The sequence below is a fragment of the Ranitomeya variabilis genome, chromosome 2 (genome assembly GCF_051348905.1).
Source record: "Ranitomeya variabilis isolate aRanVar5 chromosome 2, aRanVar5.hap1, whole genome shotgun sequence".
Lineage (NCBI taxonomy): Eukaryota > Metazoa > Chordata > Amphibia > Anura > Dendrobatidae > Ranitomeya > Ranitomeya variabilis.
Genome location: NC_135233.1, coordinates 824,478,038 through 824,493,025, shown reverse-complemented (window position 1 = coordinate 824,493,025; position 14,988 = coordinate 824,478,038). Strand labels below are relative to the sequence as shown.

The 14,988-nt window shown below is 39.0% G+C and overlaps 1 protein-coding gene across 3 annotated transcripts in view; it reads left to right on the top strand.

The window, feature by feature from the left end:
- Positions 1 to 14,988, top strand: part of LOC143809943 (elongin-A-like) — a 124,249-nt gene that overhangs the window by 84,569 nt on the left and 24,692 nt on the right. For 2 of the 3 annotated variants that reach the window (XM_077292891.1, XM_077292893.1), the window contains exons 2-8: positions 2,552 to 2,608; positions 4,812 to 4,924; positions 6,048 to 6,852; positions 7,388 to 7,490; positions 7,903 to 8,070; positions 10,074 to 10,171; positions 11,208 to 11,388. In XM_077292891.1, coding sequence (XP_077149006.1) covers positions 2,552 to 2,608; positions 4,812 to 4,924; positions 6,048 to 6,852; positions 7,388 to 7,490; positions 7,903 to 8,070; positions 10,074 to 10,171; positions 11,208 to 11,388 — 1,525 coding nt within the window. The remainder of the gene's footprint in view (positions 1 to 2,551; positions 2,609 to 4,811; positions 4,925 to 6,047; positions 6,853 to 7,387; positions 7,491 to 7,902; positions 8,071 to 10,073; positions 10,172 to 11,207; positions 11,389 to 14,988) is intronic. The other variant, XM_077292892.1, reaches the window with a different exon arrangement.

Sequence of the window (14,988 nt, the reverse complement as noted above, 5' to 3'; positions counted from 1 at the left end):
AGGTCGAGGCCGCCAGGCCTCGACCAATCAGCGACGGGCACAGAATCGATGTAGATGTCATAATGGTTGCCATGGCGACGATGATGTCATAAAGGTTGCCTCTACCAATCAGCGACGGGCACAGTCTGCCGCGAATTCTGGAATCATCATTGTCCATATACTACGGGGACATGCATATTCTAGAATACCCGATGCGTTCGAATCGGGCCACAATCTAGTTATAATATAATTTTGTCTGAGTCACTTCTGTCTGTCTGTAACGGAAATCCCAAGTTGCTGATTGGTCGTGGCAAAACAGCCACGACCAATCAGTAACGGGCACAGTCCGGCGGCAAAATGGTCGCTCCTTACTCCCCGCAGTCAGTGCCCGCTCCATACTGCCTCCCAGTCAGCGCTCACACAGGGTTAATGGCGGCGTTAACAGACCGCGTTATGCCACGGTGTAACGCACTCCGTTAACGCTGCTATTAACCCTGTGTGACCAACTTTTTACTATTGATGCTGCCTATGCATCAATAGTAAAAAGATCTAATGTTAAAAATAATAATAAAAAAAAAAAAAAATCATTATATACTCACCTTCCGGATCCAGCCCAGGCCTTTCCCGCTCTTCGCAATGCTCCCGTGACCGGTCCATGCATTGCGGTCTCGCGAGATGATGATGTGGTGGTCTTGCGAGACCGCACGTTAACATCTCGCGAGACCGCAATGCACTCTTGGGAGCGACGGGCACAGTCCGGCCGCTCCCTACTCTCCTACAGTCAGTGCCCCCTCTATACTACCCCCAGTCAGCGCCCACTGCCCACATAGCATTGTAGCAGTTCGTTAAACAGACTGCATTACACCGCGGTGTAACGCAGTCTGTTAACGCTGCTATTAACCCTATGTGACAAACTTTTTACTATTGATGCTGCCCATGCAGTAAATGCTATGCAGACAGCTTCCGGCTGATAATAGCCTAGGAAGGGGTCATGGATACTGCACCCCACAGGCTAAAAACACCAGCTCTCAGCGGCCCCAGAAAAGGTGTATCTCTAAGATGCGCCAGTTCTGGCACTTAGCCTCGCTCTTCCCACTTGCCTTGTAGCGGTGGCAAGTTGGGTGATAATTGAGGAGTTGATGTCACCTTTTGCATTGTCAGGTGACATTAAGTCCCGAAGTTGGTAATGGAGAGGTGTCAATAAGAGGGCCCCATTACTAACCCCATAGTCATATTGTATGAAAACAGACACCCAGAATAAAGTCTGTTTAATTGAAAGAATGACACAGACTCCTTTTAATCTTCATTAAACCATACTTAAAACCTCGCCCATTCCCCGATGCCCTCATCATTTGCAAAAGTGTGTTTATTTTTGTTTGTTTTTTTATAACTAACAACAATATTCCTCACCTTTCCACAGAGATGCTGCTAATCCTATTGTCAGACAGGTCCATCTCTGCTACATCTAGATGGCAGGCTGCATAGTTGCATGATGCGACCATACAGCCTGTCATTTAGCAAAGGCACTGAGCCCTGTGAACTCTTAATCATGGGGATTATGGGAATGGGGTGTTGGGGACACAATTTGGGAAGTAATAGTCCATTTGAGGGTTTTAAGTTCCTCTCAGCTTATGACATATGGTGACTTATTGGGCGACGATCTCCACTGTTGATTCCTCTTTAACATGAGCATTACAGCTTTATGCTTCTGACAATTATTGACAAGATATATCTCATCAAGCATTTCATTTTTTTTTTTTTTTCATTTGTAGGCTTTCCTACTATGTATAGCTTAGGCCTTATTAACTGACCGCTATACCACTGCTTATACTTTTCTGTTTGTTCTGTTAATGTTAAAGTAAAGAAATGAGCTATAGAAACTACATCTCCTATATAATACCATACACATAAGGGGATTAACAGGGCAACCACAACATCTGTCAGAGCACAAGATGTTGTCATAGTTTTTACTAACACTTGTCTCCACACTCAATTTACCTTTCTAATATAATGGATAAAACCCCTTAAAATCACTTTTCCTAGATTGAGTTGTCATTTGTTATTGGCCATGCGGTTTGTCAGCCCTTTGTTATTAAGTGTTTTGCTGAGCTCTACTCTAATGGCTATCGACTAAATGTCGCACTAACTATGGGTACATTCAACTCTGCAAGCCCAGTGTGTATTAGTTTAAAAAACAAAAACAAAACTTAATTTAATGGGATCATAACTGCCCCATGAATTTACCTATTCATCTGTACATGGCATTATACAAGATCTTTACCCACAAACTCCATTTTTATATTTAATCTTTTTTTATGGTTCCTTTTTTTTAATGTCTTTTGCATGTATTTATATGTGAATAAAAAGTATATATGGATTTTTTTTTATATTTTATTATTGATGTACCTCAGCCTTTTCCCTATTGTTTTTCTGCTTTTGTGCTTTTTGTTATGGGTCCATTGAGATTTGGCAAAACTGTGCATACAACCTAAATTGTAATAATAGAATCTTATAAAATATTATTATACAGTTACAAGATGAGAAATAATTGCCTGTCCTTATATCATTCTAGATTTTTAAAGCTCTGAAAAGCTTACAAGTGCTTGATATCTCATTGGATATCTTGGCGGTAAGTATTCAAGCAGAAGTCCAATTATTTTAGAATAGCATATAGTAGAAAATAGAATTTTTAATGGTGGCTATGAGTTTAACCCCTTCACAACCATTGGTGTATATTTAAAGGTCGTGTCCCTGACTTTGATGTGGGCTAGCATGCCAAGCACACATCTTTCCCAGCACTTGATGGCTAATTTAATCTCGCCCATTGGCACCCCTGTTACATGTTCGGCGGGGTGCTGATGGGTTGTCATGACAGCCAGGGGTCTGCTGATGACCCCTGTGCCTGTCATTTTGAATCTCCTGTGAACTTCGGCCAATGGCTGGCATTCATAAGAGATCATCATATTATACATAGCAGTAACTGAAACCATATGTATAGCACAGGCATATTTAAGTCTCCTAAAGGGGACTATTGAAGTCAGTAAAAAGTGTGAAAAATGTTTTTTAAAAGTATGAAAAACCCACAAGTTCAAATCACCCCCCTTTTGCCCCATTGAAAATAAAGTTAATGTTAAAACCTTAAGACGAAATAAAAACTATAGGATAAATAGAAAATTTTGTATAAATAATAATGGTAATTACCATTGGTGTTAAAACAAAGTAAAGAAGTGGAAACCACTCATGACCAGAAACAACCCAACCACCAAAGTTATGGATGCACCAGGAAGACCAGACTGGATTATGTAAAATAATATCTTTATTAACTAGTAGTAGCGATACAGAAAGGTATAACAATATAAAAAATTATAAGTAAACAAACTGTGTGCGAATCGGGACAGTATATATCATATATTTAAAATGAGAATAAACCCATGAGCACAATTTGTATAGAGGTCACTAATGAACCTGTGCAAGGTAATTAGTCCCCAAAATGGGGTATAAATAATTCCCTGAAATTATACTAAAAGTGAAAAATATAAAAATACGTGCCAAAGTGCAAAAATAAGTAAAATTATTATATAAAGAATGCATATGGCAACAAGTGGAAGTCACACAAGAACTGTGCAATATTGCAAAAAAATAAAGTGCAAAAAATGAATTCAGGGAAGGATCCACTCATACACATAGGAAACTCCCCTGAAAGCTGAGCAATAATAATCTTTATTATACTGCAAGATAATAAAGTACTATGTGCAAACAATGTGTGATTCAGGGAAAGATACTAATAAGCATTACCTTTGGGTGCCTCACCATCCTGAACACACGCACACACCCGATGCGCGTTTCGGAAATGAATTCCTTCGTCAGGGGGAAAATAAAGCAATTAAAATATTAAATAAAAAATACTGTCACTGTGTCCAGAAATTTCTGGTCTATCAAAATGTAAAAACAATTTGATTGGTTAACAGCATAATGAGGACAAATCAAAACTGCAGAATTACGTTTTTTTGGCTGCTGCAACATTGCAATATGACGCAATCAAAACCTCATATCTGCCTCAAAATGGTATCCATAAAGAGTCCGCTCAAGCTATAAAAAAATAAGCCCTCACACAGCCCCAGATCCTGAAAAATAAAAAAACTACAAGTCTAGGAAAATGTCGACCTAAGCAAAAAATGATTTTTTTTTCTTATAAATGTCTTTTTTTTTTTCCACCACTTAAAAACAAACCTATTTAGTATCTGCAAACTTGTACTGACCCCGTGAATCATATTGCCAGGTTAGTTTTACTATATAGGGAACATGGTACATTAAAAAGCACAAGTCCAACTCTTCCTGCAAAAAAACAGGCCTTCATACAGTAATATGACTCTTGGAATAAGGGGAGGAAAAAACAAATAAAAGTGCAAAAAATGGGAAATCACAGGTTTATAAGTTGGTTGAACCAATATTATTATTTATTCCCTATCAATAGAATAGGAAATAACTTATTGATTGTTGGGGGTCTGATAGTTGGGACCCCACCAATTCAGAGAAGGGGACAATACATGATCATCTCCACCAGTTCCATAAAGAATGGAACAGAGCTGACCATGCAGAATCTCTGTTCTATGCATACAGGGCTTATAGAGCTTCGTACTAGGGATTGGTTGTCATCCCAGTGGTCCGACCTCTAGGGAGGGATAACTTCTAAACATGGTACAACCCTTACCGCCTAATCTCGGCTTTGCAGCCTATGCGTCTTGTCATCCTTTAATTACCTTTTTATTGTGTAAACTTGCATTTACCTCTTTGCTTTCTTCTCTTTTCAACCAAAAATGCTTATTTTATAGGAAACTGGAGTTGGAAAGACTGTGAACAGTTTCCGCAAACACACTGAAATGGGAGACATTGCTAAATCTATTGTACTTCAATGGAAGAAATTGGTTCCTGAGGTGCAAGAAATGTAAGTACAGTTTGATTGAACTTCTTTGGTTTTTAAAGATTTACAGGTCTGGGGGAAAGAAAGTGAACATTTGTCCCCATGTTGGTTGTCAACTTTTTTTTTTTTAACAACTTGCTTTACAACATCATGTAATGTGCCAACAGACCTATCAATATAAAGAAGCTGAAATTGTGAGTTGGTAGTAGTTATAACTTTTGGGATGGCCATAACTGTAAATTGGTAGACAAGGTATCTTGTAATTTCTTCTGTGTTCCTATAAACACCTAAAATTAGTGTCTACAGCAAAATTGTCTGCTTTTCATAAGCTTCAGGACCACAATACACTTCTGTAAGGGGGTTCCCTGACCCACTATATGTACTTGTTTAATGATGGTGTCATTTTATGCTGCAGAAAATTTTTCTAGTGTATGCCCTGATCCACTGTTATTATACAGAAGTATAAATATAAAATGCATGAGCAAAAGATTGATGAAACTTGTGATCTAGATCCCAAATGTATGAGCGAAGCCAAAGGCTCTGTTCATATGTGCATGGGGTGTGTTGCAAGGGAGGCTGTCTATAGTAAAACCTATAAAGTAGATTTTATTGGTATGCGCACTTGTTAAGTATTTGCTACTTTATTTTGATACATTTTTTCACGCATTTTTGACAGAAACTTGAAGGATTTCCTAATGCCTGCAAAGTGACTGAGACTCCTGAAGTTTCATGCACATGTTACTTATTTTTCCCTGCACATTTGAAGCCATTTTTAATCTGTAGCATGTCAACTTTTTTAGCAACATTTGCCCATTCCAATGCATAATTTTAAAAAAAATGCATCAAAATTCCCCGTATTTTATGCTGCATTTTCCTGCGAAGAGACACTTTTTTTGGTGCAGAAATGTCTGCGGCAAATTCTTAACATGTGCATATACTCTTAAGAAGCAATACTTCCCAGGATAAAAACCTACACAATGTCAGCTGAAAACGCAGGCTATTATTGCCTTTGTATCAAAGAATAAGAAGGTAGAGCATGACCTCAGTTGACTACAATGGCTGCCATGGTATGTCTCTGTATGACTTTGTTATAGAGAGGTGTAACACTTTTTTTGTCCTTTAAACTGCACTAATTCTTACTTTGTAGCAACAGCATGCCAAATTCTATGGATGAAAGAAAAGAAATCGCTGAGAATAAGAAACCCACTAAACAATCCAAATATGAGCAAAAGGAAGTTTTAGAAGAGAAAAAAAAGATTTCACAATCTAAACTGGAAACGAAAATCGAAGCCAAAGACAAGAAGATGATTTCTAAACCTAAACACGCACAAAATGAAATTTTGGAAGAAGTTAACTTGAATTCTAAAGAGAAGCATTCAAAAAAGGGCAAGATTTCTGGATCTCAAATAGATAACAAACAAAGAGAGTCTAGTAAAATAGACACAAAGGTCAATGACAAAAAATGTGTGCCCAAAGAAAAGACACCTGACAAGAATATACCATGCAAGGAACAAAAACGTGAAAAAACTATTTTGAGTTCCCAATCAAAGAGTGAAAAGTCAAGCAAGTCGGGGCACCAGGAGAAGCTGAAAAATGTACATTCATTGAGTACTGAAAAGAAATCTAAGTCCTCTACTAAGGATGACAGCAAGTCTTCTGGATCCAACAGACTCAAAAGCAAGATTACTGTACATGAGACTGTCATTAGGGAAAGGGACAACATTCAAGCAGAGAACACTTTTTCAGGTGAGGAGTTTGAAACTCCCACAATGTCTTTTGAGTCTTATCTCAATTACGACCAAGCTTCAAACAAAAGAAAAAAGAAATCCTATCCAATAAATGAACCGCCAAGAAAAGTAGAGAAAGTGTGTAAGCAATACTATAATTTGGAAATATCCAATGCTGAGCATCAAAATCCGATAAAGGAAGAGGAAGAAGTGGAACACATAGAGGCAAGTTTAAGCAAAATTGGTTAAAATGTTTTAAAGGAAAAACATAGGCTGCAGTACGGTCAATCACTGAGCTCAGTGACTACCAATATGGACGGCACAAGCTGCTGAGCTCACCGATCACTGATTCACTGCACTGCTGTTATCTTTGTCACCATGCAGCAGATGAACAGATACAGAGAGATGAACCTCAATATATGGGTTGTTGAATGGAACACTTCCTTTAATTTAAAAATAAAAAAAATTAAAGGAGTGCTAATTATTTTGGGCAGTAAAGGTCTTCTTGGTAATTTTGAGGCGTCATTGGTATGATAACCAATGTGGACAAAAGAATGCTAGTGGTAGATTTTTTTATTTTTTTTTAAAGTGCACATGCGTGCCCTCGCTCTTGCGCCCACTCTCTTGCTGTCTTGTGCTCGCTATTTCACACTCTCACTACAGTGGACATGACTGACATACTGGTCATAGAAAGTGAGAGCTTTAAATCAATAGGCAAAGTTTCACAAATTCCTTGTAATCTTTTGGTGTTTAATTTCAGGTGAAAAAGAGCTGTCTTGAGGATTTACTCAATGTCCCGCTTCCCAAGATTTTGGCCGACTACTCAATTTTCTCTTCCCCACCTCACCCAAGTGAATATAAAGGTGAGCACATTGAGGCAAACATTGTTGCCTGAAAATGTTTAATTTAAGGGATCACTATTTAGGACTATTTTTGCAATTTGACGTGAGAAGTTTGCCTATACTTTAAGACAATTAATTTTCACTGTGCATGCATTCTTGCGTTGACCAGCCTTGATATGTAGCACTGGAGCTTCGGCTTAAATGAAATAGCGTTCCTTAAATAGAAACCTACCAGTGATAACTGCATATTACGGATATAGATTTGTGCATAAATAAACATAAATGATCTTGCAACATATTAGTATATCGTGGCTATTTTTATAGCATATTAGTATACCCTTGTAAAATATACTTCATCAGAAATATCTGTTTTACATTGATAAATTTTTTTATACTTCGTGTTTTTATGAATATTTTTTCTCTTTTTATGCAGAGTGCATTCCAGAAAGTTTACCCGAAATGAAGCCTGAATCATGTGAATTTACTGGACGGCGTCTTAATTCAAAAATGTTGGTGTACTCTGGTTCCAAAATAATATACCTTCCCAAAATGTTATCGCTCTATGAGCAATGCATACGGATTCTTCAAAATAATATTGATTGTAAGCATTAGCAGTGGCAATTCTTTTACATTAAATCAGTTAACACCTTCACCACCTTTGATGTATATTTATGTCAAAGATCATGTCCCTGACATTGATCTTTCCACATACTTGATGGCTGATTTAATGAGCCATCAAGTGCCTCTAACAACTGTGGAGCAGTTATTGTGTTATCCTGTTGAATCCCGCTGTCAATCACTGACAGCAAGATTCAAAATGCGCCAACCAGAAGCTTGTCATTAATCCTGCCCATTGGCATCCCTGTCACGTGATTGTGGGGTGCCGATGGGTTGTCATGACATCAGGGGGTCTGAAGAAGATCCCTGTGAGTGTCATTAAGATAGTCCTGTGAACGCTGGCTCATGGCCGGCGTTCATAGCAGATTGTGATTTCTGATATGTATAGCACAAGCGATCAGATGATCACAGCTTCAAGTCTCCAAAGAGGCTATTGAAGTCAGGAAAGAAAGTGTGGGAAAAAAAGAAAAGTTGAAATCAACCCCCTTCCCCTTTGCCCCATTGAAAATATAACAATTAAAATACACACATTTGGTATCGCGGTGTTCATAAATGTCTGATTTATCAAAATATGAAGGCAATCAATCCAATCGGTAAATGGTGTTATGAGAGAAAAAAACCCGAAAACCTCAGAATTATGGTTATTTATCTGCTGCAACATTGCAATAAGAGGTGGTCAAAACACTGTATCAATAAAATATCTGCTCAGGGTGCAAAAAATAAACCATCACCCAGCCCCAGATCACAAAAATGGACACTCTACAGGCCTCATAAAGTGACGACATAAGCAAAAAAAATTTTCAGAAATTTCAGATTTTATTTTTTTACCACTTAAATGGAAAAAAAAAAAAAGCTATACATTTTTGGCATTTGCATACTCCTCCTGACCTGGAGAATCAAATTGCCAGGTCAGTTTGACCATATACTGAACATTGTAAATATAAAAAGCACAAAAAACAATTGTGGAATTGCACTTTTTTTTTTTTTTTGCAATTTCACCGCACTTGGAATTTTTTTCCCCTGTTTTCCAGTACATGATATGGTAAAATCAATAAACCGATAACATCACACAAAAGTACAACTCATCCTACATAAAACAAGCCCTCATACTGCTACATTGACAGAAAAATCAAATAACTTGAAAGAAGGGTAGGAAAAAACAAAAGTGCAAAAAACTTGGAAAATCGCAAGGTCATGAAGGAGTTCATGAACAACCGTGATAGAATAATTTTTTAACGTGTCATGTGTTTTGGTGATTTGTTTCAAAAATTATATAGTAACAATTCTTTTATTGGTAGCAGCGACTTGTAGTAGTATAATATTTTCATATTGTTACCACGATGGCACACCAGGAGGCTAACTTTCACCTCTGTAAGGGCAGATTTTAAGAAGTTGAGTCCCTTTCAGAACCTCCCAGGAGGATGAAAGGCTATGCAGCCTTTACATTAGAAATTTAGGTTAGGCCACGACCCCTCTTCAAGTGGTTCAGAAAAAATGTCCGAAACACATTACCATGATGCAAAGCATGTTAGACATGGCATATGGCGTGAATTAGGCCATCATTATTGTGCACTTATCTTATCAAATCTTTAAACTATTATTCTATTAGCTTATCACCATCTTTTAACACCACCACCAATCATACTGCCAGGTCATTTTTACGACATAATGAACAATGTAAAAAACACAACCACCCAAAAGAATGGCAGAATTGCATTTTTTTTCCACCATTTTATCACACTTGTATATTTATGTGTAATTTTTTAGTGTGTCATATGGTAAAATAGATGACCTCATTCAAAGCTACAACTCAACCGGCATAAAACCAGTCGTCCTTTGTCTGTGTTGATGGGAAAATTTTAAATTGTGGTTCTTGAACGAAGGGGAGAAAAAACAAAAAGTACTAAAATGAAAATTTGCTGCAGAGGAAAGGGATAACAAACTTTTACATGAGTAATAAAGTACTTGTTTTACTTTTGTTTGCAGCCATTCAAGAGGTCGGTGGTGTACCATTTGAAATCTTGAAGCCAGTACTTCAACGTTGTACTCCTGAGCAATTAAATCGAATTGAAGAATGCAATCCTGTTTGTATATTTTGTGATTAATTTTCTGCAAGCCTAACATACTGTACTGTATATCCAAAACTTGCATGATGTTGCGTTTTTTGCTGTGATTTTATCTAGCAATGCTGTGCCATCTTTTTCTATATACATATAAAATCATAAATCCAACCTTTGCAGATGAATTAGGTCAGTTCTGGATTAGTTGAGCTGTGCCAGGAGGTTGGGGTTATGTGTTTGTGTACAGTTCAGTTACCGGATGTAAAGAAGCAAGTAGGGTGCTTGTGTAGAGTCACCATACCAAGAGGATTTCATTATGTAATGGGGGCAATGTGGTGGCATTCTATTGTGAGAGGGAGGTTCTGTGGAGGTTTATCTTGTGCAGGGAGGTTTTGGGGCATCATATTGTGTGTTGTATCACAATGTGAGGGCATAATATTGTGTGTGGGTGGGGGTACGCAGGAGGCATTATAACATATAGGGTCATCATATTGTATATTGGAGGGGCAATGCGGATATCCATACTGTGTGGGGAAGCTGTGGAGTCATCATTCTGTGTGTTGGGGAGGGTGAGTGCTGTGAGGACATCATGCATGCATGCATGCATGCATGCATGCATGCATCATGCAACATTGGAGTATCATATTGTGTGAGAGCACTGATGGGGCAAAATAGTGTGAGGTCTTTGTACTGTGTGCAGCTCACTCTCAAGGCATCGTACTCTGCTGGGGTGCAATGTGGGAGCATCGTACAGTCTATGCATGCATTATACTGGGTGGGGAGCTGAGGGACCATTATACAATATGGGATGACGTGAGGCCATGATGATATGGTGTGTTGGGGCATTACACTTTGTGAGCACTGTGGGTATATCATCCTGTGTGTGGTTGGCATTAAGATTACTATTTCTGTATGGGCACAAAGGGTTAGTCCAGTTTATTGAAATGGCTTTTCACACCTCAGTAGTTTTTATTTTACACTATGTGTGCCACAATAAAGGTCCCTCTTACCTAATTTTGAATTTGGGAGATATGCTAAAATATTTTAATTTATCACCAAGGTTTTTATAGAAGACTCTGGGAACTTGTGGAAGAAGCACTGCGAAAGAGACTTTAAAGGTCATCGGCTTTTGCAGTATGAGTCTTGGCGGGAAATGTACTTAAGGCTCTTTACTGAAAGAGAGGAAAAGTTGAGGAAGATAACGCAAAATATCAGTTCTGCACATTCGGGAAAACCCAAAGGTTTGTCATCTGGCTATTTTGAAAATTCTGTAAGTCTTCAAGCTTTTTTTCAAAAGTTAATCTATATTTTTTTTTCATTTTTAACAAGAAACATTGTAAAACATTAAGCCAATCTTATAATAATAATAATTATATTTTAAAGGGCGGTTAATCAAATTATGTATTTTGTTAGAAAAAAAAATAGCTTAACAATGAACTTGCGATTAGACAGACTAGAAGGTGACAGGGTAAATAGTAGGGATAATATAATGACCTGCTTCAGTAACCTCTAAAACATTACAAAGTCGGCTGAGCCCAAAAAGTGTCCCAAGGAGACCAGATAACATTAAACCTTTCCACAATGTTGTCATTCAAGGAGCACAATATTCAAAATTTTGAATCTCTTTAATCCGAGCATAAAGATCAAACAAAGAGGGAGAAGTTTGCTCCCAATGAAAGACTATTGGACAACGTGCTGCTGTCAGTATATGCAGGAGCAACCTGGTGACTCTTAGATATGGTCTATGGAAAAATTATTAAACAGAAACCGAACATCTAAAGGTACATCTAAACCAAAGACTTGTTTAATGAGAGGTTTGAACAGTGGTATGAACTGTAAAAAAAAAAAAAAAAAAAAAAGAATAAATGTAAAATGGAGCCTCTTGCTAAGGCGCATCGCTACGAAAGGGGAGAAAGAGATGGGTCCAGTTTGTGCAAAAACTCGGGTATATTTTTATATTGGTTCTCTTTATATGAAATGCAGGATACAGCCAAGGATGCGATTATCTAAATATTTCTCCATTCGGCGTTGGTTAAAGTTTTACCTACGTAATACTCCCATTTGAGCATATATCAATGCTTAGTTAAGCAGTTGGACCAAGATTTTGTAAAATATTGTAGGTATCAGAGATTAAACCTCTCATTTGATGGGCCATATCTAGGTAATCTTTCAAAAGATGTGGGTTTAAGACCTGCAAACTATGAAATAGGATGAGACAAAGTGTAATCTTGATTAGGGATGAGTGAACCCGAATTGGCAAGTTCGGGGTCCATACTGGATTCTTAGTATCTGTGCACAGACCCCAAACACAAACTTTGAACCAGAAATCTGGTTTCCTGTTCAGCTTTGCTAGCCAAAGAAAGCTTGTTGAAAGGCTGTAGCGCAGACAATCAATAAGTTTTTAGGCTGTGGTCACTTCCGGAGCCATCACAGCCATGCCAATTACTAGCATGGCTGTGATTGGCCAGCTTACCATGTAACCCTGACTATGCCAGATCACATGTTGCGTAGCCATTCTGTTTCTGTTATGCAATCTGTCTGGTTCTCTGTGCCATTTCACCCTCCTGTTGTGTGCCACATAAGCCTCGTGCTCTAAACCCCAAAACACTGTTCCTGTGTTGCATAGCTGTGTTGTGTAGACTGCACTAAAAGCCTGGTCCTGTGTGCAATACCATTGTTGTGTAGCCTGGCACTCTATGCCCTAAAAGCCTGGCACTCTGTGCAATAAAGTCTGGCAGTATGTGTCGTTAAAAATCTAGTTGCCTGACAAAATTATCATATTGCTCTGTTGCATAAAAATCTAGTTCTCAGACAAACAAATCATATTGTACTCCTATTTAAATAAAAAATAAAATAAAAAAAAAAGTTCCCTGTGCTATAAAAACCTGTTTCTCTGTATCATAACAGCCTTGAGTAGAGTCCCCAAATCCAGCCTCATGCCTATATTGTATTTTTTTAAGAGTGAAAACATGAGTGTACCGGCCGTCAAGGAGGGCAGAGACTCGAACTGGGTGGAAGATGATGCTGGAGACTATGAGGTCCTAGACCCCACATTGAGCTAAGGCCATCCAAGTGGTATGATCAGTTGGGAGGAAGAGGAAGAAGTCACAATGGTCCGAAAGAGGAAGCAGGGTGGAAAAGCACAAGAAATTAAAGGACAATATACCATCCTTACTTCCCTCCTTGGACAGGGATCACAAAATGCATGATTACAAGCTCACACTGTTAGAGACACAACTTACGGCATTCCCACCTGACTGCGAGGGCTCGGTGGAAGAACAAGGTAGAGGAGGAGGAAGTCTCCAATGCAGCTGGGGCACTGTCACCACCTCTGAAGGCAGGGTTGGCCTGGCCAAAATGTGGAAACACTTCCTCCACATGCCACAACATCTGGCACCACCATCTGATAAGGTCCATATCGGCAGCAGACAGCATTTCCACAATATGATACAAGAGTACCTGTACACATGTCTCCATGTTATAACTGATGGGTCTGCCCCATTTAACTTTTGGGCCTCAAAATTGGTCACATGGACTGAGCTTGCGCTTTACGCCTTGGAGGTGCTGGCCTGCCCTGTGGCAAGTGTACTGTCGGAACGAGTGCTTAGCATGGCAGGGGGTGTTATCAGATAGGTGCATCTGCCTGTTCACAACCAGCGTGGGCAAGCTTACATTTATAAAAATGGCATGGATCACAAACAACTTTTCAGTACCTTTTGGATGAATAGACAGCTATGCTAGTCGCACACAGCCATGGTTACTCTATTTGCCATTTGTTTAATTTTGGGGCATCCCCCACCCAAAAAAGTGTTGGCTACCTCCGCATCTACCACATCCACCTCCACTTCTTCCTCGTCCTCCACTTGGACCTTTTGTCTCCTGGTTCAAGATTATAATTTTTTTTTTATCTTTAGTCAGTGCCCTATCCCCATTTTTAGGGGGGGGGCAAGAACCTTTGTCAAACTCCTCACAACAGAACCGCTTTAAGCAATTTCTCTATGCACATTTCTTTGCAGGGCAATTGTCCTGCTCTTACTCCCATTTTGCTTCTTGTTGCAGCACCCTACCTCTTACTGCGACAATTTTGCAGCAAAAAATTTCAAGCCCACATTGCCTCTAGGGGGGTGAAATTTGAAGTCTGTGGGGGTATTGTTCCCCATGCTCTGTGGGTAAAACTTTAAGGGGCCCCCCAAAAAAGGTGCATAATCGTCTAATGGAGATGGGTGCTAATAGGCCCTAATTCAGGCCTGGTTGCTTGCTTTTAACCAGGGTTGGGGAACCTCAGGCCTCAGGGCCATTTACGTACCTCGATGACCTTTTATCAGGCCCCCGAGCAGATTCTCAGGGACCGCATTCTTGGGCAGGGAGGTGTATTTTGATTTCCACAAGCTCATTAATTTCTTCTTTCCCTATTAGCACACACATGCAGTGTTCACTACTGAACACTGAAGGGCATGCAATGAAAGATTACGTCCTGAAACCAGTGCCAGAGTCAGGATGTACTTTGTGGGCGGAGATTGTACGGCCCCCGAAGGATGGTATAAATATCCAAATGGCCCTTGGCATAAAAAAGATTCCTCACCCGTGCTTTGAACCATAATTTTTTTTTAGGTAAACTTTGTCACCTATTATGTTTTCCTCAGATGCTTTTGCTGTACATGCTGCTGGAGCATACATTTTACAAATGTGATGGTATCATGCCACATGCTGTCATGCTGAAATTTATTAAAATCTTATGTGGGGTTATTATTCACCATACTTAGTGGGTGAGATGAAAACCCTTTATTCTATGGTGGTATCGTGCCACATGTTCTGTGGGTGAAAATTTTAACTGGACTGGC